General features: G+C 37.5%; 1 protein-coding gene across 1 annotated transcript in view; it reads right to left on the bottom strand.

The window, feature by feature from the left end:
* FHIP1A (FHF complex subunit HOOK interacting protein 1A) overlaps positions 1 to 26,635 on the bottom strand; it is a 217,068-nt gene that overhangs the window by 69,055 nt on the left and 121,378 nt on the right. The window contains exons 4-5 of the mRNA XM_045552111.1: positions 13,215 to 13,440; positions 1,564 to 2,190 (exon numbers count right to left, since the gene is read on the bottom strand). Of these exons, the coding sequence (XP_045408067.1) occupies positions 1,564 to 2,190; positions 13,215 to 13,319 (732 nt within the window). The 5' untranslated portion in view covers positions 13,320 to 13,440. The remainder of the gene's footprint in view (positions 1 to 1,563; positions 2,191 to 13,214; positions 13,441 to 26,635) is intronic.

The following is a 26,635-nucleotide window of genomic DNA, read 5'->3' as shown; positions in this document are numbered from 1 at the left end:
GGCGTTTCATTGTTTGTTAGACTTATTTCAAGATACTTGATGACTCTGTTGCTTTTTTAAATATTTTTAACATTTGCCTTTTTCATGTTGATCAAGTGAACCACCTGAATATTCTGATGATTCATTACAATGCCTGCTCTTCTTTAACAGCAGAACTACCCAAAACAATTCAAATAAGCCAAAACCCAAACCTTGTATAGCTCCCTCACAAAAGTGCCTTTTTCAAACAGTTTACTTTTTTAAAACAGTTTTAAGGTTCATGACAAAATTGAATGGAAGATACAGACATACCCCATATACCCCAGCACACACATATGCATAGCTTCTTCTATTATCAACATCCCCTACATGAGTGGTACATTTGTTACAACTGATGAACTTACAGTGACACATTACAGTCACCTAAAATCCATAGTTTACATTGGGGTTCATTCACAGTGCTTTACATTCTATGGGTTTGGACAAATGTAACCACCATTATAGTATCATAAAGAGTGGTTTCACTGCCCTAAAAATCCTCTGTGCTTTGCCCTTCATCCCTTCTTCTGCCCCAACACTTGGGGAAAAAAATGATCTTTTTACTGTCTCCATAGTTATGCCTTTTCCAGACTGTCATATAGTTGGAATCACATAACATATAGCCTTTTCAGATTGGCTTCTTCCACTTAGTAACATGCATTTAAGGTTCCTTCGTGTCTTTTCATGGCTTGATAGCTCATTTCTTTTTAGCTGAACACTATATTCCATTTTCTAGATGTACCACAGTTTATTTATCTATTCATCTACTGAAGGCCATCTTGGTTGCTTCCAAGTTTTGGCAATTATGAATATAGCTGCTCTAAACAATCATGTGCAGGCTTTTGTGTGGATGTAAGTTTTCAACTCCTTTGAATAAATACCAAGGAGAGCAATTGCTACATCACATAGTAAAGCTATGTTTAGTTTTGTAAGAAACTGCCAAACTGAATTCCAAAGTGGCTGTAGAATTTTGCATTCCCACCAGCAACGAATGAGAGTTCCTGTTGCTCCATATCCTTGCCAGTATTTGATGTTGTCAGTGTGACCCCTGCACACTAAATGCCTGCTGAACCTCCCCCACCACCTAATCTTCTTGTGACCACCAAACACACTACAGCTAATGGTCATTATCTTGCTGAGAAACAAATTAATCTGTAAAGCCAGCCGTGAGGGGTCTTACTGCATGCCATGATTTATTGGAACAAAATTGATCTGAAAAGCTAAGGATTTAGAAAGTACAGGTTTTACCAATCTCTCAGGATATGCTCTTAGAAAAACTAAAAGCATTCCTAATGCAATAATAATGAACCAAGAAATGGTAACACATATAGCTTCCTCTGTCAGCTGTTATTGAGCTGACACTGCTCAGCCAAATAGCATCTCAACTTAGATCCCTCTGCTCCCTTCAAAAGGTTTCTTCTAAACACCTTTCCATAGAAGGTGCCAGGCACAACTTGCTGAAAAAAGGGAATAAAAAAGTATTTATCATTAGCACAGAAGAGAAAAAGGGAGTGGGTGGAAAACATGCTGAGGAGAGGAACTTACTGGACAAAAGTAGGTGTTCTCCACGATGTGACGGGCCACCATGCTGTTCTCGGCTGAGAGGGACATGATGAACAGCAAAGCATCCCGAGCTTGCTGGCCCACTGTCCCCTCTCGGTGAATGAAGGGAATCAGAAGGGAGAAGATGAGGAAGTTGGCAGCCCCTTGATCCTCACTGGTGTGGAAGAAGAGTTCCAGGATGGATGGATCTTTGGCAAGGATGGAACAGAGCTGATTGAGTAGGACAACCAGCTTCCCCTCCACAACGGGGGTAGTCGTTCCCGAACAAGAGCTTAGCAACATCATCAGAGGCTTCAGAATGGGCTTGTGGTGCAAAAGAGGCTGGTGTGACTGGGTGACCAACATCTCATACATCTTTAGCTGCTCAATTTTAGTCTCATCAGTAAATTCCCTTCTCAAACTCCAAAGGAAGAGCTTCTCCATGATGTTCTCAGAGACCACAAATTCCAGAATTGGCCCCATGGCAGCATCCTTGGCTTGCTCTTCAATCAGTAAAAAGAGCATGTGTTCTACATAATTCTGCACAGCACTGGCCTCATCTGGAGGGATAGACCCATATTTTGCCTGGGTGTTCTTCAAGGGGTCATGCTTCTCCAAGATTTTCACAACCTGTAACCAAATCAAACATCTGTCATACATCTGATGTTTATCATAATTACAAAAACACACCACTATCAACTTTACTAAATCTTTGCCAAAAATACAGGAGCCATCGCCTACACGATATACGTGAGCATTGTGTGTATGTGTGTGTGTCTCTCTCCTGAGTATAAAATGAAACGGTTAAACTACAGAAAGAGGAAGTTGGAAGATGTTCAATTACAATAGTTACAAATTTCAGCAACTTAAATATCAAAGAAAATAGTATAGTTACGTAAATTAATCTACATGCATTTCTTGAACTATTTATTATGAAGATTATTGAGCAACATGAAAAATTGTAGGTGATGTTAGATGAAAAAGTAAGCTACTTGTATATGTGAGGTCCGTAATTATCAACTATGTCAGAAATAAGTACATGAAAAAAAGACTCAAAAGAAACATGCAAAAGTAATCATCATTTTAGTGTTCAAAGTGAGGACTTCTTAAATTTTTCTAGACTGTCAATAACATAATATTGCTTTTAAATTTTAAAATGCATTAAATAAGCAAAAGGAAGCCTGACTACCTGTGTTCTCCTAAAAATAGAGTTGCTTTGGAGATTTCAGCAGAGGAACACGACTACTCATATGCCCTTGACAGAACAATATTTTTCCCTCCCCTATTTGGATGGGCACCCTCTCTTCAACCAAGCTTGTAGCAATAAAAAAGAGAAAAGGAAACTGATGAACAACAGACATATAACTAGCAGAATCAACCCCAGCATACACTGAAATTTAAAGGTTTGAATGCTTTAAGCTAAAAAATATTCTGATATAGCCAATTATATCAGAAAAGTTTGGGGTAATGAAAAAGTTCTGGGAACAGTTGTAATGATTGTGAATATAGTTAATGCCATTGAATTATACACTTAAAAATGGTTAAGATGGCCTATTTTCTTACATATACTTTCCCACAAAAAAACCAATTAACAATAAAAAATAAATAAATCCCTAAATAGGTCATGTCACGGCCCTGGTCTGTTTCTCTCTCTCTCCACTGCTGGCATTTGAATGCTTCTCTGCCCACAGATACTGACTTCGACTTTGGGACCTGGAAATTAAACCAATTTTATATCCCAACTTCCATTTAACTTTATGACTTAGAATTTCTACAATTCCCATTCAATTTACTCCCTTTAAATTTTATACAAATAATTTTTAAACAACCAAACATTTTATCAATTATTTTATCTTTCTTCCTTTTTGCCTTTCTGAATTGCATGGAATATGTGTGTCTTTTGCAGTACCCTCCTGGTCCAGTTCTATGATGTGCTGTTGCATGTTCTGTGCAAGTATTTAGGTCACGGAATTTTGGCAAGTCATTAGGGAAGCTGGCAAATGTACAATGCTATGTCAGCATGCAGGAGCAATGAGGGCTATTTGTTTCTCAGGAAAAGTTCTATGTTTCTCCCCTGTCAGAATCAGGACAAAAAAAAAACCTTTGTAGACCAGACAAGTACATCCTTACAGAACAAATGGATTCCCACAGAATCTACAATCTCCATCAATTTCCATTATAAATTTGATAATGCCATATCACAAAGAAAAAATCACCCCAACATTCTTGAGTTGACATTTTTAATGAGGAAAACCTTTGGTTTGCAGCTACCCAGGAGGGACATGGCCCACAGACTGGTGGCCACACTGAAGCCATCTAGATATTCTCTTCCCCTTTGCTGCACACCTGACTCCAAAGTGTGCCCATTATCCTACAACCTCCACCAAGCCCTCCAGAATTCTTCGCAGGCCTGACAACCTCGCTGGCAGAAGAAACACTGGGACGGGGCACTCCACCTTTCCTTTTGCTCTGGGCTTTGACAACACCTCATAAAGTGCAGTCACAATACTACACGGGTCCAAAAGCCACCTCCACCTCAACACCACATGTTCCCCAAGAGTCCCTAACTTCAAGGCTCCACATTCAGAAGAACAAATTAGCTACACGCTTTATTGGTTCTATAATTTCAAAGTCCACATATTGAGCTTACTTATGAGAGCTATCTTTACAGCTAGGCCTTGGGGTAAAAACGTAATTGTACTTTTCATGTGTGCTCAGGCTGTCTAAACTGTCTAAAACTGGGACTATGCTTTATACATTGATAGTGGCATGGAAAATTAGCTTGATCTTTCCGGAAAACAATCTGTCAATATGTAACAGAAGCTATAAAATTGTTACTGCCCTTTGACTTGTTAATCTGACTTTCAGGCAAATGTCCCAAGGCAACGATCCAAAAATGATTTTTAAAAAAGTTCATACTAATGACATCTTCCAATAATGAAAGATAAAAATACTACTGACCCAAATGGTCAAGAAGAGAATTATAATCAAAATATGCTATATTACCATACAATAGTTTTTACAAATAAGCACTACGTGAATTATATCATTACACGCAAATGTATGCATGAAATAATTTAAGTGAAAAAGCAAATATATTGACAGATGTATGACTAAAAGTGAGTCAAAGAGACATAAATGAGATTTTAAGGTTAATTAGTTCTTCTTTCCTGTAAGTTGATCTAATTTCATAATACAAATAAAAATAAAGGTAGACAAAGTAATTTTGTACTAATGTCTAAAAAAGGGACCAAAACACTATGTTAAAAACAATAATTACAAATTTCCTAATTCTCAGAAGTTCCTAAGCAATATAAATTTATAAATATGCACATGTATATTTATACTGTATATGTGCATGTAAATATTTATTACATATGTGTATTTGTAATGTACAGCAAAACTCTTTACATGATCATAAAGTACATTTTTCTCATTAATTAACCTTCATTTATATTATAATTTATTATATATTATTATATTATTTATTCCAGTGCATTCCTTTCCAAAGGAAAGGAAAGGTTTTATGCTATGAAAAATCTTAAAAAGAGAACTAAGATTTTTACACAGAATGCAAACTGTATACCAGCTTTTAAACTGAAGCACTTTACCCGTTTTATATTAATAGTTGCTCCTTTATACTGCCTTCTGGGTTAATGGACAGAGACACAGGAGACACATTAAGCCCCCTTTACTCATTCTCTGCCCTGGCCGGGTGGTTTTACTGCCTGGAAGATGGGTGTGTTACAACCAAGGGTTGTGAGTCATGGAATACACAATGCTCAGCAAAGTGCTGATTATGCTTCTATTGCCACTTGTCCTTAACCTCTCTTCTTAAGTGTCAGGACCTTCCCAGGCTACCTCCTTCTCTCTTCCAGGCAGACACACCCATGACCTGCTTTTACAAGTGGGCTCTGGGACCCACCCCTGGGACTGGTCCCTACCCTGGCAGGGAGTGCCTAAGAAGCTTGTTGGCTAGAGCACAACTTGCACTGAAATGCCAAAGAAGTTCTATTCAGATGTCCCAGGTTTGCCACCCAAATGGTGTCATCGTTCTTTCAGTTTCTGCAGACTGATTTCTGATGTGACCTAGATTTTTCTTTATTGTTTCCTTTTGTGCCCTCTTCTCACACCATTCCCATCAAACTCTAATATTCCCGAGTCCCCAATTTCTGCTTGTCGCCTAGTTTCATCCACTTACCAACTCTGACCTTCCAGGCCTGTGGATGCCATGATTCCATAATACTCACAGTGGCTTCCCCAGGCCTGGCTTATTCCTGTGATTATCTACTGTCTTATACTCTCAACTTTACCTCAAGTACCCAGCCCCAGCTTCTTCTCAGCTATATACTCTCAGGCTCAGGGATTCAGCACAAGGAAAAAACATAATTAATTAATGGGGTGGGAGGGGTCCCAATAGGTAAGAGAACAAAAGCAAGTAAAATATGCTTTGCAAATATTTCCATTACAAAACAAGTTCAATTTGCTAGGCAGAAAGTATCATCTAATAAACTAATCAACACCTGATAAAGCCCACACTCATTAATTAAACAAACCAGTTGGGATCAGAAATAGCCACTTGAATGTTTTGCTGATCATAGCTAAGCATTTGTTGATCTACAAATTTTAACAAATACAGGCCTATATATACACATCCGAATCGTGAGCCTGAATCACATGTAGATCTACATGTAAATTACCACAGTTCTAAAAAGAAACACACAAAAATCAACAATGTGAACAATGGTATTCAAATAATCATCAAATCAATGTAGCTAAATGTAATCTAATTTCAAAGGCACTTGACCTATAAATGAGGATTACTAGTGCTAAATAAGATTAACAAATAGCACATTTTTTTCATTAAGTAATATCAGATACTCCCATCCTTATCTGAAAGGATGGCCCCTATCAGTCAATGACAATCACCCTGAATTTCAAATAATTGAAAATTCTAAATAGGAAGCTCAAATGCTTTCAGAATGAAAGATCTACGTAAATCACATAATTGTACTTTGAGCTAACCAATGATTACCCTTCACGACAAACATGTTTCTGTGTCAAGAGATTAGCTTCAATTCCACTTGATATTGTTCTGTGTCTTATATACATGCATCAATAGATAGTAATTTTTGCTACTTTGGTTAAAACCTAGTTATTTCAAGAAAGTCATGAGTAAAATCTGTATTTCCAAATCCTTTGGAATGCTAATTTAAAATGGCATTGTGGAAAAAACCCAGTTACTAAGCAACATTTTCCATCACATAGAACGGCAGGATTGAGCTGTCTTAAGCCAAATTCCACTTAATGTACCAAATAACTACAGAAATGTAAGTTTCCATCCAGTCCTTGTTCATTACTTAACAGCTGTGTCTTTCAATTTGAGGTATTCCTTGCACACCTATCTCCACAGGGAGACCTTTACCAAGTCATTTATTTTTATCTTAAGGTAATAGTTTTATAATATGTGTGCACTTGCACCAGTTATTTAATGTCAGCTCCAGTCCTAAGCCCCGGAGACTTGTCTAAATCTTGGATAAAACAAGATAAAGCAGGAGCTATGGAAAGGACTTAGGAGTAATAATCTATGTATTAATATTCCAAAGAACACTAATTTCAAACTCATCACCAAGCACACAGTAGGAAAACTGCCAACATTTCAACATGCTCAGTCACGTTAGAGTCTAAATAGAAGCATAAGTTAATTACTCAGCTATCTATCTTAAGAAGCATAGCATTTGTTCACTTTACTGTCTACTGACAAGTTTAGGGCTACTTGTAAGGCCAGGAAGAGAGATACAAACTTTTTAAGTGTTAACAAATATCAATTAACTAAGATATTCAGAAGATTAACCAGTGTTCTCTAATACCTCCCACCTTTTCATCTCTCAAAGGCCCACCTTAATTTGTCTCTGTCATTGAGTCTATTATAAGGTGCAGACCAAAAGAGTGAAGATGAACAGAGCAAGAGAATGAGATTCAAATACAGTATACATGTTAAACCCATGTATAGATGCTCGGCAGTTCTTTAACAGAGTCAGGCTACTTGGAAGTCTACGCAAGATACTATACCTAAAGTACATTATCTGTTTTTCATTATTGTGGGAGGACATTTGACTTAAGCAATCTAGATTGTTCTGTGTTTTCCCATCTCCACCAACTCCAAGATAAAAGAAGTTACTAAACCCATTGGCTTTTCCTCATCCATCATCATTACCCTACAGGAGCTCTGACATTTTCTTAGTCTAAAAAATTATAAAGCAGTTTATTTTTGGAGGCCAAGAGTGGTTAGCAACAGCTCTGGGTTATTAACAACTAACTAGAAACAAAGACAGGATTGTGCATTTCCAATCTATTTTTTTTTTTTCTTTAAGAGACAGTCTCAGCCGGGCGCGGTGGCTCACGCCTGTAATCCTAGCACTCTAGGAGGCCGAGGCGGGTGAATCGCTCGAGGTCAGGAGTTCGAGACCAGCCTGAGCAAGAGCGAGACCCCATCTCTACTAAAAGCAGAAACAAATTATCTGGACAACTAAAATATATATAGAAAAAATTAGCTGGGCATGGTGGCACATGCCTGTAGTCCCAGCTACTCGGGAGGCTGAGGCAGTAGGATCGCTTAAGCCCAGGAGTTTGAGGTTGCTGTGAGCTAGGCTGACGCCATGGCACTCACTCTAGCCAGGGCAACAAAGCGACACTCTGTCTCAAAAAAAAAAAAAAAGAGACAGTCTCACTCTGTCGCCCAGGCTGGAGTGTAGTGGCACAATTATAGAGTGCTGTGACCTTGAACTCCTGGGCGATCCTCCCACCTCAGCCTCCCAAGTAGCTAGGACTATAGGTGCATGCACTATGCCTGGCTAATTTTTAAAATTTTTTTTTAGAGATGGGGTCTCACTATGTTGCCCAGGCTGGTCTCAAACTCTTGGCCTCAAGTGATCCTCCTGCCTCAGCCTCCCAAAGCACTGGGATTACAAGCATGAGCCACTGCATCCAGCTCAATTGATTTTTTTCAAACCTACCTCCTTTGTTCTCCTGGCTCTAAGAGCAGACACCATTTAGAATTCAATGCTTAAAACGAACAGATAAAAAATATAGCAAGGTCTACAAGGCTTCACAAAGTACAACTGTGCCATTAAAAATAGTGTAGGGGATTTAATTCACATAGCAGTATACTTCAATGGTTTATAACCTGGTGGACAAATGCTTCTTATGATTTTTGTCCTCTCTTCCATTCAGAAAAAGCAAAGACACAAAGGCAAAAGACAAAAACAACAGTCTACTAGATAATAAACTGTTCTTGGAGACCACTATAAAAATTAAACACGTACAGACACTCTTCCAAATCATTGAGTGCAAGTCCAGAGATCTTACTGGTAGCAAATTACACAATGTTTGAAAGTCAGTGTATGTTCAAAGCTGTTTCCTAAGTTGCCTAGGTCATCTAAAGTTGTATTTCATATTGTCTGCCTTTCAGTTCAACAGTGTAAGGACCATCTACAATATCCTACATACACTCTACTTGGGGCACTGGAGATATAGATAAATTACAAATGACTCTGATCTTGAGGCGCTTGTAATGAAGTTAGAAAGAAGATACTGTATATGTAATTTTAGGTAGTTGGGCCAGGCACAGTAGCACAGGTCTGTAGTCCCAGCTACTCAGGAGGCTGAGGTGTGAGGGTCACTGGGGCCCAGGAGTTTGAGGCTATAGTGTGTAATGTTCACGCCTGTGACCAGCCACTGCCTTCCAGCCTGGGCAACATAGTAAGATCCTGTCTCTAAAGAAGTAATATTAATAATTATATAAAAAGATGTTTGGTGGAACAGTGAAAGAACACTCAAGGTGATATTCAAGCATGAGAGAAGGCGGGGAACGTTTCCTAAAGGAAATGATGCCCTAAATGAGGCCCGTAAAAGGAGAGGCATTTAACCAGGGGGAGGGATATTTCAGGCTGAAAGAAGAGCAAGTGCCTAAGGCACAGGGGCATGAAACAGCATGATGGGCACTGCCCAGGGCAGGGGGCAACTCCGCATTTCTGGAGACTAAATGAGAGGCAGGGGTTAACAGAAGCCAGGACAGAAAGAACGCTATGTGCCATCCCTGGCCTGTAGGTGGCCAGATACCACTGAAAGGTCCAATGAGAGGAAAGACCCAGACAGATCTGGGTTTTAGATTCACTGCTCTAGCAACTTAAGGAGCAAGATAGCATCTCTGAGAGCAAGAGGAAGTACAGGCCAGGCCAAGTACAGGGGCTACTTCCTATAGCCTGGATTCAACAGTGTCATTATTAGGAATGCAACTCTTCTTGAATGTCTACTCTAGAACTATTCTGGGAATGCCATGAGATCACTGGACCCAGGGAACAGCTGGTAAATTCAAGTACACCACTGGGCCATTTAAGGTCTCTACCCTGGCAAACCCCCCGAATCACAGACTGATTGGATGATGGCTGGTTGTATAACTAGCTGCCCCTGACAGACGATAAGGTATAAGTGGACAAGTAGATATCCTTCTCTATCAATGTTTGCTTTTTAACTATGGTTCTGGAATAGAGGCTACTAATAAATAGTAAAAAAGAACCTGTTGAAGATATATTAATTACGTTGAATTTATACATAAGTATCCTAACAAACAGAAGAATTCAGGACACCACAGGCTTTTTTTGTCTTTATTTTTCCTAATTTAACATACACAAAAGCATTGTACCAGGCAAGTAACAGGACACCACACTAAATAAAATGTTGTTGGCCAGCTCTGTCTATATCTCATTTCTTACCAGCCTTACAGGTTTTCTTGGGTTGCCTCAGGGGAGCCCAGAGGCTGCCGTCACAGTAGTCATAGGAGTTTATATCAGAGTTCAGCTCATTTCCCAACCCTCTGCAACTGCTCTTCATCCACCCCCAGCTTCAACAACTCACAGCAAAGTGCTAACGTATGAAACTCCAAAACAATGAATAAATAGCACTCATCTTTATCAACTGAAGTTCCCATTCCTTACCTCACACTCGGCCCCACTTCTCTGCCTTATGCTGATATTTTTTGCCCATCCTCCTTTTTTTTTTTTTTAACTATCGAAAAAAGCCAAAATTGGGAGCATTTGTTCCCAATATCCCTTCTCTAAAATGTCTGTCATCAAAACCTTCTTTTTCCATAGCCAAGCTAGCAAAATCTCACTTTCTCCTTTTTTTCAGGCCATTTCCAGCCATAACCGTCCTGTCTCTTGACTTAATTACTGTATTCATTTTTTTTCTTGACTTAATTACTATAATCATTGTTATTCGTTTTACAATAATGCATCATCATCTAAATGAGCTTATACAGTCTTTAAAAGTCCAGACCAAGGCTTACACATCTTAAGTCCCACCTGTGACACCTATACTGACAGTCCGGAAATGTGGGCTCAGTAAATCTCAGTTGAACAATAACAACTTTGACACCGACATAAATTTCTTCAACCAGTGTTTTCATTCATAAAAGTAACAGAAAGGCCCTCAAGAGCCTCTGTAGACAGAGACTAAGGGCATTCTCCAGATTTATTCAAAACGAAAAGTCAGCCTAAAAAGTTAAAAGGAAAAACCTGCCCAAAGTTAAAGAAATGGCTGAGCCAACAATAAGACCAAGAATGTCCCCACTTTACAAAAGGAAATGTTTAACGACTAAACACCATTCCATCTGACATAGTAATCCTTCCTTCAACTCAATATTTTTCTATACTAAAAGGAGGGTACTATGTATCTGTACTACGCTTCAGATAACCGAAAATGTCTGATAATGCTGAAGTCATTCATATTGGTAATAGAAATGAATGATGATTCTGGGACCAATATTTACTCTTTCAACAATGTGAAAAAGTACTGACACACTCCTGAATTAGGACATTCTAACAGCACTCCCACAGCTTTGGAGAATGCTTGTCTGGGACAGAATCTGATAGGGCAGATGATTCAAATATAATCAAGAAACTGATGATATACCTGTCCTTTGGAAAGTGTTACAGAACACTAAATGGATCACATCACAGTTACCCCAGCAGAAATGATTGTAATCAAAGGTATTATACACAAACAAATAAACAAAATGGGGCTGGGAGCGAAGATTGCATATTAGAATGATAGGCATCATCAGACAAATGAAATCACTGGACCTGAAAATGTTCTCAATTCAAAACACCTTATTATGTACTAACAGTAAAAAAAAAGCGCAAATAATTAAATGAATTAATAAACATACATGTGCCAATATACAAATATGTTATGTACATTGTAAACACAAAACAGAAATGTTTAAAAGATAGAAACAGGCTTTCTAAAATATTCTTTCCACACCCAAGGGACTACTGGGCTCGTCCCTTAGGGTTTGCCACTCCACTTTAGTGCCACTGCTTTAAAATACTTATAAAAGTGCAAAGCCAAAGATAATTACTCTAATTATCTAGAAAGCTCCTAAATTCTTTAATACTTTCTTCCCTTTACCAAAGCTGATGTACGCTTAATGTCCATAGCAAACCCATGAAAATTCTAACAGTAAAAAGTCAGAGAATGGGAAATGCACAAAAAAACTTGGCAGCTTTATGCTGGGTAGTGACAAGAAGCTACAAAGTATAAATGACCCTGAAGCAGAATTGATTTTATTCATTTTTGATCTAAACTGTGTCCCCAATAATTGCTGTGATTTACAAGCTTAGTGCTTTAACCCATTTGCTATTTCCAGCCACAGGAAGGAACTGGGCAGTCATTTAAAAGCTGTCACATAAATAGCCACTTACCAGCTCACCTGGGGAGTGCATGTCAGATAAGTAGCAAAAAATGCCAATTTTGTTTATTTTACTACTTGTAAACTCCCTGAGGAAAGGGGTGGGCTGGTAAATTTATAAACATCCAACCCTTAATTATCCACACAAGCAGATCAGAGTTATAGAAGTCAAGATAAATAATCAAAAAAAAATTTATAATCAGCTTTGTAATGAAGAAGGCATATATTCAGATATAGTCAGGCATCTTCTTTGCTTAAATTACATAAGGACCACCAGCACAAGAATGGTAGACTGCAGAGGTCAAACACATGGGCTCCGGAGCCAAGGGACCAAGGTCTAAGTTCTGGCTTGGTAACTCACAAGTTGTATAACCTTAAGCAAGTTATTAAACCTCTATAATTTTCTATTCCCTCATCTGTAAAATGAGGAAGCTAATACTAACTACTTTATAGGTTTGTGGAGAAGATTAAATGATATGAGGTATTTGAAGTACTCAACACATACTTGGTAAATGTTTAATAAATGTGTATTTAGTATTATTAGAGTTTAAGAACTGGATGAAAATCAGCAGGGAAGAGAGAAAGAGAGAGGATGTAATTATGGTCAAGTATATTGCAAAGTGATGTTAAAAGTCACTGTAAGGAATAGCTGCTGTTCTTCTAAAAATATCTGAGGAACATGCATGTTCCCTAATTGCTTTTATGAAAACCATGGTTTTTAACCAGATACCTATTCCAGGAAAGCAAGAAGAGAAAGTTACTTTCCTTCCTATCTAAAAGGGCTTCCCTCCCTGTGTGTCTGGAAACCTAGTTACCTATCTCAGAGGTAGGAAACCCCGGTTCAGTGTGATGGAGGCCCCTTGGGCTACCAAGACCAGCAGAGAAAGGGGAACTCATACATTACCTGTGCCCAGTGGTTTTTAAATACAATCATGCATGTTTCTGGGTCAACTCCTTGCAGGCTCACAGCCTGCTGGAGTTTGCTTTCTGTCGAAACCGATGACATCATAAACCTTCACAAATCAATGCTTCTAAGTCATATTTCATTAAAATTTGGTAAGCAGTCACTAACTTTCAAGTATCATATTAGAAATACAACTTCTTCAGGTTTCATTGTCACCTTCCAAAACCTGTAATGACAATAACAAAAAATGGATCTCATTATGTTCATATATTAAATAGGAAACTATGAAATTTAAATCAAAGCAAAGACATTTTCAAAGTCCAACACAGAAAAAAAAATCTATAAAACAGATGTTTATGTTCAGTCTAAAGGCTTTCCTATTTTCTGCCACCTTGCTACTACAGATATACAAAGTAATGATGCTACCCTAAGCCACATGCATAAAGTAAATAATTATGGGGTTTCTTCTACTACAACCACAACCCCCAAATTACTATTCTAAATCACTCAATTCTTATTTCTATAATCAAGCAAGAAACTACGATACCAATTTTATAGAGTTTAAAAACATCTAGTAACAGGAAAACCATAAGTTAATAGCAACAGAAATAAATGGCCAGATGCAACTTGGGGGAATTATAAACCAGCACCTAGATTCCTGGGTCTAATATGATTGAATATTTTCTTTTAAATTATTGACTGTCATGATGGAATTGAAAGCATTCTTAGTCAGTTTTTGGCTATAAACCAGGTTAAGGTTTCTACCTTTTCTGAAAAATAACAGAATTCCAAGTAACCTTGACAAAGCAGAGATAGAAATGATCCATCAAAAACAAGAGTGCTTATTAGGTGTGAGTACAAGGTAGCACACTTACAAATGAAAAATGAATGTGTGGCTAAAATATGAGAAAATCTTGACTACAACAAAGCTGGTAGAGGAAAAAAGATATTGAGGTCACAGAGTGTACTGTGAGTATGATCCAGCTGTGTGGTACTAACTAACTCTCTGACAAATGCGGCAAGATATTATCTCACCAGTTTGATCAGCCCACAAAAGGACTGCGTGTAGGTCAAAATATTATTTTTTTAGTATAAAGATTAGAAAGGGCTCAGAGAAAAGTAATTACAATTATCAGAGCCCTGGAAAACAAAAATCCATTAAAAAAGTTTGCGGACTTCTATTATCAAAAGAAAAAAAAGGGGGGGGAACTATTTTCAACTGAGTAGGATGAAGGGTATTGCAAGGAGGGCACTGATCAACTGTTCCTCTCTACAAACAATAATATGTGAGAAAGGGGGCTTCCACTTTGACATAAGGATTAAGTTCTTTGTGGGGAGCATAATCAAATACTGGAAAATGGTTAAGGAATACAAAAAACTAATAATTCTGTTAGTGGGGAAAAGAGACTATTCAACATTAAAAAGTCTTTAAAAAGATTTTTAGGACTTAAGAACAGAAAACTTGTAAGAATAATTCTGCGGAAAGAAACATTTTTTTAAGGAGAATGAAGGAAGGTTAAGGTATGCAGAAAGGATGTCCTGTTACAAGAAGTACTACACAAATCACATACTTCAGGGAAACAGCCTGTATATATCTTCTATACCTGTGTTTTATTATTAAAACTGAATTCCCCAAACTAAAATCCAAAATAATACAAGTTTGTTGTTTTCAACAGACATTATCCATGGCCAACCACCGCCCCTTGCCACTAAGAAGCAGATTTTAGAGGGTTCATCTGGTGTTTTAAAAATCAGGAGTGGCCGCCACACACATGCAGGGTGTGCATTCTCCTGTCCTCACAGTCCCTGCCATTCCCCATAACCTACTGCCAATCTCCTCACCTCATTCAGGTTACCTGCTAGCCCTTATAAACATTTACATTTACCGCCCTGTTCTAAGTGGTAAGAGATAAAGCCCTATTGGGAATCAACTTCTTCCTTATCCTGTACACTCTATAGGCCTTTTATTCAGATGATATAGTGTTAATAATGAGAAAAATCAAAGTGCTTTTGGTTTATCCCAGAGGTTGAAACACTACAAAACTCCTCCAGATTCCTTCCAGCTCCAGGATTCTAAGACTCTTCTTGAAAAGTATTATAGGAACAAACACATTATACATTATGCCAATTGCATCTAAATAAAAAATAGACACATATGCTCTCTAAGATCCTTTAAGTTAGTCCCCGGAGGGAATTTACATGCAACCTTTTCAGAGATGCAAGAATGCAGTACAGACAGGATAAATATCTTAGCCAATGTCATGAACCTACAAGTTAGTTTTGATGGAAACAGAACGTAAGTTTCTGCATTCCCGGCCCAGTGCTCGCTCTAGGAAACTATATTCTCCTTTCTGCTGGTTATAATCCCTATTCTCTTAAGGAATCTGTATCTAATAAAAGTGCATCTCATTTGGTTTATGCTTATCCAATCATACTTTTGAGACAGATGCCTAAAGAATCAAAATGTGTCTTGAATGCAGAAACTATAATGTAAAGAAAACTAGGCAGAGAAAGGAGATAGGCAAGTCAGATAAGCTAAGTGTGAGGAGGGAAAAACTATGCCAGAAGATCCTAACACACCCAGACACCAAAAAGTTGGATATTTCCCTTCTCTCTCTCGTTCCCAAGTTAGATATTAAAACACTGACATGTCCCTAGGGCAATATAAAACTGAAAAAGGTAGCTCCATATTTCTAAGAGATTTATAAGGACATATATCCTCAAGCACCAAGGTTTTCAATACGTTGTCTGCATTTTCTTGTTATCAGCCTTTACTTTTTTCCTTTTTTGCAGCCATTCCAAGCTAATTTTCAGATCACAGCTAAAAGTCCCAAGTGAAGAAAGAACAGAGGACAAAATGAAGCAGAAGCTGTAAGCAGGTAAAGAGGCTGCAGGCACTAGGATGTGCTTCTGTGTTATGAGTACGGCATTATCAGACATTTCCCCTTTCTTGCCCTCTGCTCTCTTCAGTCTAAGGTATGTGAAGCTGGAAATGTTTAGAGTGAAGCTTGCCACCCTTGGCACACATCCAAGCCTGTTCTTCCCGTAAACATGCACATCAACTTGAATTTCATGCCTAAGAAAGAGCTCTACACCTGTGATCCCCAACCCCCAGGGCTTCGGCCAGGTACCAGTCTGTGGCCTGATAAGAAAACAGGGCCACCCATCACCGCCTGAGCTCTGCCTCCTGCCCCCACCCCATCTCCATCCATGGAAAAACTGTCCCTGGTGCCGAAAAGGTTGGGGCCCGCTGCAAACCACTCAGACCCCAAGGAGAGATTTTTTTTTTTCTTCTTCAAACAAATCACCAACACCAAAAAATACCCAGAGAATTCTGCTTGCAACATTGGTTGCATGTGGGTTTGTGGTGCGATTCTTGAGTTTTTCGGTTGTGGGTTGGGCAAGGAAGAGACGAGCTGTCAAAATACATGTATAACAGCCTGATATTTCAGCACAAATTCTACATGGCAAAGAGAACTGACTATATTATTTCCAAAGGTATTACTGAGTGGTCACACTTATAATTACATTAATATTATATATAGAAATATCTTCCATCAATAAGGAAAAAAACTCTATTAAATATTGGAAACAGGAATAACTGACCTAAGAATCATATGTATCTATATTTGCTCTTTTTTCAAAAGTATGTATCTTTTATTGATGATGAAAAAGTATAAGCATATGCTTCCATATCACAGAATTATAAAATATATAATATATAAATATATAATCATAAAAGCTTAGATTCCAGTCATGTAAATCACACCTCTTTTCCAATGTCAAAATTTTATCAACCCCATTCCCAGACATTTTATCTAATTTCAGACTCTTTGGGAAGCTACAATACTTAGAAAAGCTATAAATGTGTCAAAACCACATTTTTTCCTCAACTACCAATAACTATATATTGATATATCTTTCTCTATCAGACTGCAAACATTTTGGCATTTAGTTATCCATTATCCCATACCATCCTTCAATTCTTTTATCTATTTAAGTATAATATCCCTTAATAATGAATTTTTTTTTAATCTTTATGAGAAAGAAATGAGATAGTCGCCTTCAGGGGAAACAGAGCCAAAGGAACATTTTCATTAAGGGAATAGTGACCACATTTGCAGGCCTGATGGAAAGGAACCAATGAACATGGAGAATTTGAAGATAAAAGAAAAAGGATTTTGATGAAGCAAAAGGAGAAGAAAGGTGAGGTCAAAAAGACAAGTAGGAGAGTCCTAGAGATAAAAGAGAAGCAATGCCTAATCTTTTCACAGCGAGTTACCAAATCAAAAAACGGTATCTTAAACTTGAAGGAAAGACATGGCAGGCTCCCCTCCTACCTTTCCTTCTTCATTCCTCCTGATATTTCTCTGGTTGGTTTACAGAAACGATTAGAGGATTTGGGTAGATTTTAAGAAGGGAGCAAAGGGTAAGGGTTAAGAGTTTTTAGCTTAGTTCTCCAAGACTGAAAGTCTACAAATTTAAAGTCCCAACCTGGGAACTTGAGCTTTGAGCTAAGAGACATGGCCCCTAGGGCTCTCGTTCTACCTCTAACCAGCTTGAAACCTGCAGTAAAAAAATGGGGCTCTTCATCTGGAACCTTGCTTAGGTAAGCAGTTAGGACTGAATTACGATTTCTTAGGTATCTTCTAGCTCAAAAGTCATTATTTTATGTACTTTATCCCAACTGTTACACTAAGTGGGGAGGGGTAATCAGGTAATCATTAAAGGCAGATAATTTGTACAAAATCTTTGTAAGAATTCTAGTTGTAAATGGGATTCCATCTGCATTCTTTTTACTATTAAAGCATATTTCACTTAAAGAATCTACAGCATAAGAATCAACCATATCAAATATAATTCTGTGGTTAAGGGTTTTTTTTTTTCCTTTCCTGAGCAGTTGACAATAGAAAAACTCATTGTTTTAGAATGCACTTTGGAATGCCCTGAACTGGCTACTACTAAACACATAAAAGTCTATTACTGTAAATGTGCTTATCGTGTACAATTCCATCTACGGGTGAAGACTCGTCAAATATTGGGAACACCTGAAGAGAGGCAAACCTTGTGCCCTCAATTATAACTAATAGCAGTAGGGGGGGGTGTTTCATTTTGGGGTCAAACTACCTCAGACAACCTCTTCTTAGAGACTAATAAAATCCTATTAAACCTAAATCCTCCCTGTGCTCTAATCCTCTGGCCCAGTTTCCTTTTCTCTCTCACTGTAATATCACATGGCAAAACTGGGCTGTAAAAAATAAAGCAAGCATCTAATAGTCCCCGACTCTCCTGGACCTTGTCCTAAGCCTCCCTCAACTTGCCATAGTTTGACTCTGGCTCATTCATTGTTCAACAACCATCACTTCAGTAAAGCAATATCTTGTTTTGTTCCACCAACTTGTAGGTCACCAGTTAACACACAGAATGTGCACAATTCCCTCAATATACACATTCCAAATGGTTTAAAGCTTTGAAAACTGCATACTTCAAAACAGTAACAACGTTGCAGAAAACTATTAATAATGCCATGAAATAATCCCACCTTGTTTTACAACTTGATTTCACAAGAACAGGCCACCAACTATGCCATACCCAAGTGCCACGTAGTTGTCTGATAAGCACAATTAGTAGAGAAAGAAAATTAATATTCAAATTCATATGTGAAATTTTGGGGGCTTAATTTTAATGCTATTTAGGAAACTGCATATATCAATTATACCTCAATAAGGCTTAAAAATGTTTTCAAGTTTTTTAAAGAAGAAACTAAACACCTACTGACAAGGATTTAGAATGTAAAAATTAGGTATTTTGAAAATTATAGCAAATGTTGAGACATCAACTCACTGATGATTGAACAGAAAAGGTTCTTATACACATAGGGTGATTTGTTGAAACATAAAATCTGGACCATTCTTAGGGAAGTCTCCTCAATAACCCAATTGATCACTATACCCTTTATAGTATGCACCATCTTTTCACATCACTATTTCGTTTAAAGTTATTAAGGAATAACTTATGTTTAAGATTTCTGCCACAAAAACCCTAAAATTTGGCGAAGATAAATAAAGAAATGGATTATCTGACAACTTCTGTGGGGTAGTACTTTAAAGTAGAGATTTGAAGTAGATGCTCTGAATTTTTCTAAGACCTCTCTCATACTAATGAAGTTCTTCTCAAGAAATGTTCCTGGAAAAAAAACATGTAAGTTTTGGATCAACATGTCTTAGTCATCTTCTTTGGAAAAGTAGGTACCTTTGGCAAGATGTACTGTTAATACCTGTCTTTACAACCATATGAATCAGAATTAGTTCCCTACCTGGTCCTTCAAATGCCTTCAAGTGAAAATTTGCAGATATGTGACCCATAGCGTAATCAAGATGATGTGATGATTACCTTTTGGAAAAACAACATGAAAAACCTCCTTTCCAAAAAGGTTCTTTAGCCATGCTTGGCATAAAAGTACTCAATACAATGAGTGAAATAACAATAAAAATTCCATATACATCCATGAATCTTATAAATTATGGGCACATTTTAATGAAGAAGTAGGCTTAATTTTCAGCCAATTCTAAAAAGGGTCCATGAGTTGTCCCACTTGAAAAAAGTTTAAAAGCCACTTTAAAGATGCATTCATGGTAAAACTGTGAAGTAAATTAATCTTAAGCTCCCACTCCCAACTGACTGAATGGACCCCCTCTTGGCCAAGGGGATACCCTAAAACTGAGTTGCTGGCCATGAGAAGGCAGGTCAGACACACCTGATCATGCACCTCTCTCTTCTAGGAGACATCCTTTGTAACTCATTAACAGGCCTAAGGCTATACAATACAAAGCTTAAATTGAGGACACCTGCAGGTCCTCAGTTTACATAACAAATCACTTGAGTCTGGGCATATGGCTGGTGGCTTATCTCTGATTAGCAGACTTTCTTATCTTAAAACATTCCAAGCCCTTAGACAAAGCTTCATTTCTTTAACCAATTACAAATCAAAGAGTCTTTAAACCCACCTATAACCTATAAGCACTACCCCTGTTTGAGATGTCCCACCTTTTCAGGCCAAACCAATGTAGGCCTTCCACGTGCTGATTTACAACTTTTACTGTAATTCCTGTCTCACTGAAACATATAAAACCAAACTGTAACCCAACATCAGCAAGTCCACTTGCTCAAGGCTTTTTGGGCATGGTTCCAGACCATGGTCCTCAAATTTGGCTTAGAATAAACCTCTTTAAATTATTTTACAGAGCTTGGCTTCTTTTCCATTGTCAAAAACATTTAGAGCCCCAAAACAGAGGCTAATAGCTAGTTCAAATTCTACAGATATTCCTGCAGAGGTAGTTGTGGAATTTTGTGACTTTTGTAATAACAAAAAGTTCTGTTATAAACAGAGAGGTAAAATAACTCATCTAATCAAGGTCACACAGATATCACCGGGTCCGACAAGTACAGTATGCCATCATTTGTGTGAGAAAAAAAAAGCAGTGTATTACTCCATATGCTTGTAAATGTATTGACCTCTGTGAAGATACCCAAGAGTTCTAAGGTGGTTGCCTCAGCACAGGGGCACTGGATGGCTGGGGGACAGTGGAGGAAGGAAGACTTAATTTCACTGTGTACACTTTTTTACTTTTTGAATTGTGCACCATGAGTATGTACTATTTAGCAAAAACATCTTATTAATTTAACAAAATAAAAGCAAAAGAATTTCCTCAACAAAAGGAAAAGTACCTCCTAAGTCCAGCTTAAGTAAAGCAATTACAACATATTTAATCTCAATATAAAAGCAAAGTACCTGCACAATGATTATAGCCCCATGGGGATGAGTAGAGAGAAAAGAGTAGCTTAATACAATATGCTATTTGACTCAATTACAATGATCACAAAACGTTTGAAAGATATTTAATAGAAAATATACAAAGGAAAACCAACTATACATCTGTAACTTCCAATGGAATAAATATGGATGAAAATGACACGTCAGGAAAGTGTAAAGAATGCAGAAGAGTGGTAGTCTTATTTTTAACGTGCACTCCTTTAATGGTTATTTTAATATTATTGTGCAATACTTATTGAATTAAATTTATGCACTTTATCTTCAGCCTGAGGGGCTCATAGCTCTAGGAATTTGTAAAGTTAATGTTCTGCCAAAATTTTTTTCAATCTAGACCAAATATTCTCCAAATGTGGTCTGAGGAACCCTGAGGTTCCCCAAAACCCTTTCCAGGGGTCTCAAAAGTTCTCAATAATTTTTTCAAGGACCTCTTTTTAAGAAAAAACAAAATTGGTCGAAGTAAATGCAGCTCACTACAAAGATTTCTCGTATCTAAAAAGCTTTCTGTACTGCAATTTACTGTAGTTACACTTGGACAGTTCCACCACTATTCTATTCACCACCACTCTTTTAATTTGGCTTTTCTTATAGTTGTTTTTTTTTTTGTTTTTTTTTTTTTACTTGTACAAAGGCATTCTTTCAGACTAAGATTTACTATGAAAACCGAAGGTCATTATGCACCTGTAAATAGGTTTCTCACACTCTCTATGTAAAAATATTGCACTTGTTAACAGCAGATCTGGCTCCTTTGAAGCCTTCATTTTGCCACAAGCATCATTTTGTGGAATTCTGAAATAGAATTTGGCAAGAGACCGGTTACCACTGAACAGAACAGTGTTGTACCTCACTCAACAAGGGGTGATTTCTTTCTCTTTCTTGTGCTCAGAGATACATACACCGTAGCACATGCAAGTCTAACTCGGCACACAGATGTAAATACTAATTATTAGTTGCTGCCTTTTTAGAGACTCTACAATAGGAAAAGCCCTGTGTGATTTACAATTAACAAAGGGTAATAATAGAGGCTCTATTTTCTGCTTGGGGGTCCAGAATTTAGGTTTACCATGCTGCACTACCAAGAAATAAAAGTAAAAGCTGAAATAACTTTTATTAAGCAATTCCTCTATTGCAGCAAAGATGGCTTATTGCCATCCCCTCCCCGCCAAGCAGAGAGACTGTCCTCATGGGGAAGAAGGCATTCATTTATCTATAAGTCTCCAGAAGCTAGTGGGTAGATCACAACTCTCCCATATTCTGCTTCAATTCATCTACATTTGCCTCTAGAGTGACTGGCATAGACTTGAATGGTTTCAGGCTATCTACGCTTCTTTAATTAAAACTCATGTGTATCAATGTCTTTTGTACAAATATAAAAAAAGAGAAAGCAAAAGAAAAAAAAAATCAAAGGCTATTCTAAATTAAGTTTTGCTTTAGATAAATTTCATATTTGGCACTATTTCTCCCTAGAGTTGGTGCTTCAGGTAGAAAAGAATGAGCAAGAATGGACAAGGATTCCTACTTCCCTCTCAAAAGCATCCTGCACTTTATAGAGTTAATTAACTTCTAAATTCAAAGAAGTTGTAAAGAGGGTATAGAAGCAGAAGAGGAACCTGGGTAGTTCCTTTTTACTGCAAAAGTAAGTTTATATACTATTAACACATAAATATATAACACAAGGATCTGAAAAAGGGCAAAATGTTTCACAAGTTGTCTCTTTAAAACCCCTCACCCTTTTGGACAAATTAAAACCTGTATTCCTGCCCAAGGCCAGTAATCAGAGGGGCAGAAGAGTGTTCTTTGTTCTTTGTTTTCTAGTATCTTAAACCACAGGAGATGGCTCCAAAAAATTATCTGGACAGAGGTCACAAGGTCATCTTCACCAGAGATGCTATAGTTAAGCAGCAATATCCCAAAGCTGAAAACCCCCTTTAAGAATCTTGTATTTCTGCTTAAAGGGAGATGATGGTTCTTTATGATGAGAGTCTGCCACCCTCATCATTTGCCAGCAAATTAATAAACTTTCCTTTTCCTCAAACCACTTGTCCTCATTCTTTGTTCAGCTTTGGGGACAAGTACCAAACTTTCAGTAACATATCAACAATAATTCCATTCTATGCTTTAGGGAATTACCAAAATTGATGATCTGACCCAATAATATTAGACTGGAATTGCAACTTATCTTGGGATTAGGTTCAAATGTCAGTGCATAAGGCAAAACATGAAAATATTCAAAATTGCATGGAAAATGTATATAACCTAAACTTATGTACCCCCATGATGAGCTGAAATAAAAAAAAAAAAAAAAACCCAAGTGCTCATCAATCCACGAATGGATTAGTAAACTGTGGTATATGTATACCATGGAGTACTACTCAGCTAAAAGAAATAACGATGATACGACATCTCTTTGGTTCTCCTGGAGAGAGCTGGAACCCATTATATTAAGTGAAGTATCCAAAGAATGGAAAAACAAGCATCACATGTACTCACCAGAAAACTGGTTTCCCTGATCATCACCTAAATGTACATCGGGGAAGGATACCAATTGGATATCAGACTGGGATGGGGGGTGGGGGGAGGGGATGGGTGTATGCCTACATGATGAGTGCGTTGCACACCCTCTGGGGAATGGTCATGCTTGAAGGTGCAGACCCGGGGAGGTGGCGGGGGGGGATGGAGGTATGACTACATGATGAGTGCCAGGCGCACTGTCTGGAGAATGAGAATGGACGCGCTTGGGACTCTGACTCGGGGGGATGGGCGGGACATGGACAATGTATATGACTTGAACTTATGTACCCCCATGATGAGCTGAAATAAAAAAAAAATAAAATAAAATATGCTTTATAAAAAAAAAAAATTGCTATGGAACATCCCTTAGCAACGCACTCATTGGAAACCAACACACTTTTTCTCATTAAGTTAGAGAAACAGTTGAGCACCCAACAAAGCAGTAGGAATTTGGGATCACATTGTACAAAACCTAATCTGTATCTTTAAATGCAAGAATTACTTTCAGCACAGTGAGATGAAACCCACACTATGAGAGGCAGTGGGAACTGGGCCCAAGCAAACAAATAGCAGGTGTACATCTACAGTTCCTTAAGAATAAACTCAAAATCATCGGAACCTTGTAGAGGATTACCCTCTACAAGGGAGGTGGGGCAAGGACATAAACAATGGATGAAGTGACTGCACATAACTACCCTGAAGGAGCTTCACAAACATTACTAATTGTATACCAAATCTGTACAAAGTTCCAAGTAAATTCCATTTCCACCTTTCATAGAAAAGGAATCTAATACAGGTAAATCATCCAAGGGATGACAAAAGTAAAGTTAAAGACAGATTTTTCCATGAAATAAACATGTCTCTGTTTCTAAAACATTTTAAATTTACACCCACAAATATGGCATACAAACATTGCCAATTAGAAATTCAATAATAAACATCACCCTTTGCAGAAAGATTTTTCAAAAGTGAGGGAAAGGAAGATGATGGTATAGAAACCAAAGAAAAGTAAGCATCTGGGTTTTAGGTAGACTTGATCATGCTAATATTAATATTTAACTAATAAACTGATAAGGAAATTAGCAGCAATAACTTCCAGCTCTGCCATATAAATTGCTCATTTCTAGGTTCTTTCTGTAGAAATAGAAAGAGAATTTTGAGCTCTAAAAACCTGGCCATATTTAGTTCTAAGGGCTTCCAAAAATATACTTATTATAATTAAAGTACATTTGAAATATAAGAGTATTAACCTTAGCACTAGAGAATTTTCCACATGTTCATACACTGTTTATTGACAGAATAAAATGATTTGCTCCAAAAAGTTGCCACAACCTTTCCTATCATGTGTTCTGAGAATTTATGACTTAGAGTAAGGAAAAGATTAAAGGGCTGCTATGGTACTTAAGTATTTTATATGATTGTATCACAATAATATCTTCTTCAGTCTAACGTAATCAGCATTCTATATCTGTTGCCTGCATAAAACCATAATTACTCATTGATTTGATCAAAATTACTAGCTGACTTGAGTAATTCAGTCAGCCAGCCAGCCTTCAGGGTAATTAGTCAAATCAACAGTCTATCAAAATGACTAATATATCTCTGAATCATGGATTAGACTATCTACAACATCAAGGCAATTCTTAGATTCCGTTTCAAAACCTCAGTTCATCTTGTTTAACTCCACAGACTATTTTCCTCATAATTTAATTTACTCTGTACACAGTTGAGAGGTTTTTTCCTCCACTTCAAGGGAGAAAAGGGAAGTGACAATAAAAACCTTTCAAAAACTTTTTTATTTCCAAAAAGTAAAATAAAAAAGTACAAAATTCAATGAAATCAGATCCTCTTGTTTCAAAAACTAGGAGGAGGAGGAGAGTTGTTTTTCTTATTGTGTGAGGAAGGTATAGCAAGGAGAAAGGAACAAAAATGGATTCTTACCAATCAAACCACTTCTCAGTTCCTCAAATTCCATTAAAGGCCACAATTCCCTTGATTCGATGCCAAATGCCTCTAAAGTGTTCTTACGCAAGCAAAGTGTGTTTTTTGAAAGAACAAGGAAAGCAATACATTTAAAGGCTGGAGAAAATTTTCTTCCATTTACTTGGGTCAGTGAAACATCCATCATACACAGACACAAACACCTTACAGAATAAAAGATCAGAGGAGCTACACTAGTAGAAGATCAAAGAGCCAGTACCTCTGGGGGAATCAAACAAGTAACTATCTGAACAGATCCCCCTGTGATTTCTCCCGTAAATCTAGTTTATGTGATTGGGGAGAGAACCACAAAGCAGAACATGCTACCAAGAAAATGTGATTAAAAAATAATTAATTCTAGTTTGGCACGCACACACACACTCTCTCTCTCCCTCTCTCTCTCTCTGGAGAAAGAATCTTTTCAAAGTCATTAAATAGAATAACTAATGAAAATTTTTAAAAAGCAAAAATGTTCAAATTACCTACACACACTAGCTACAAAAAGGCATTTGAAATTATCATATACTCAGCATAACACCAGAAGAAATAACATATTTAGTAAGTGGTTGCAAAAATGTAAGAAGGAAGTGGATGCTTTTAACAGATGCCCTCAGATCTAATTCCACCCGCTTGGACTATAAAAAGAGCACTCTCTCTGTCCCCCGTCACATGTACAGTTCAAAGAACAAGTTGTCATTAAGAGATGAAGGATGTAAAATTCAGAGTAGAAATAGAACATGTCTAGTATAATTTAGCAAAAATTTTTGGGATCCTAAAACCTTTGGCTGCCAACATCAAAAACATTATGCTGAACTAAGTGCCTACTAAGTGTCTGTCTTAAACCTGCCTATTAATATCTTTCTTCTCTAAACCTCTTAGTTCAAATACATCTCACTATGGTGATGTAGTTTATGCTTTGTGTTGTGGTTATTGCAGAATCGACTCTGGTCTCCTCAAACATACGGATCACATTTTATGCCATCCATGGGTTGATTCAACAAGGCTTTAATCTAAGTGCCCACAATGTGCAGTGTGAGGCATGTGAATAAAATCCAGTCCCAGGCCTCAGGGAATAAGCAGCTTACTAGGAGAGATGTTT

This window comes from Lemur catta, chromosome 5 (genome assembly GCF_020740605.2).
Source record: "Lemur catta isolate mLemCat1 chromosome 5, mLemCat1.pri, whole genome shotgun sequence".
Taxonomy (NCBI): Eukaryota; Metazoa; Chordata; class Mammalia; order Primates; family Lemuridae; genus Lemur; species Lemur catta.
Note: the sequence above shows the minus strand (reverse complement) of the source record. Positions and strands in the feature narration are given on the sequence as shown.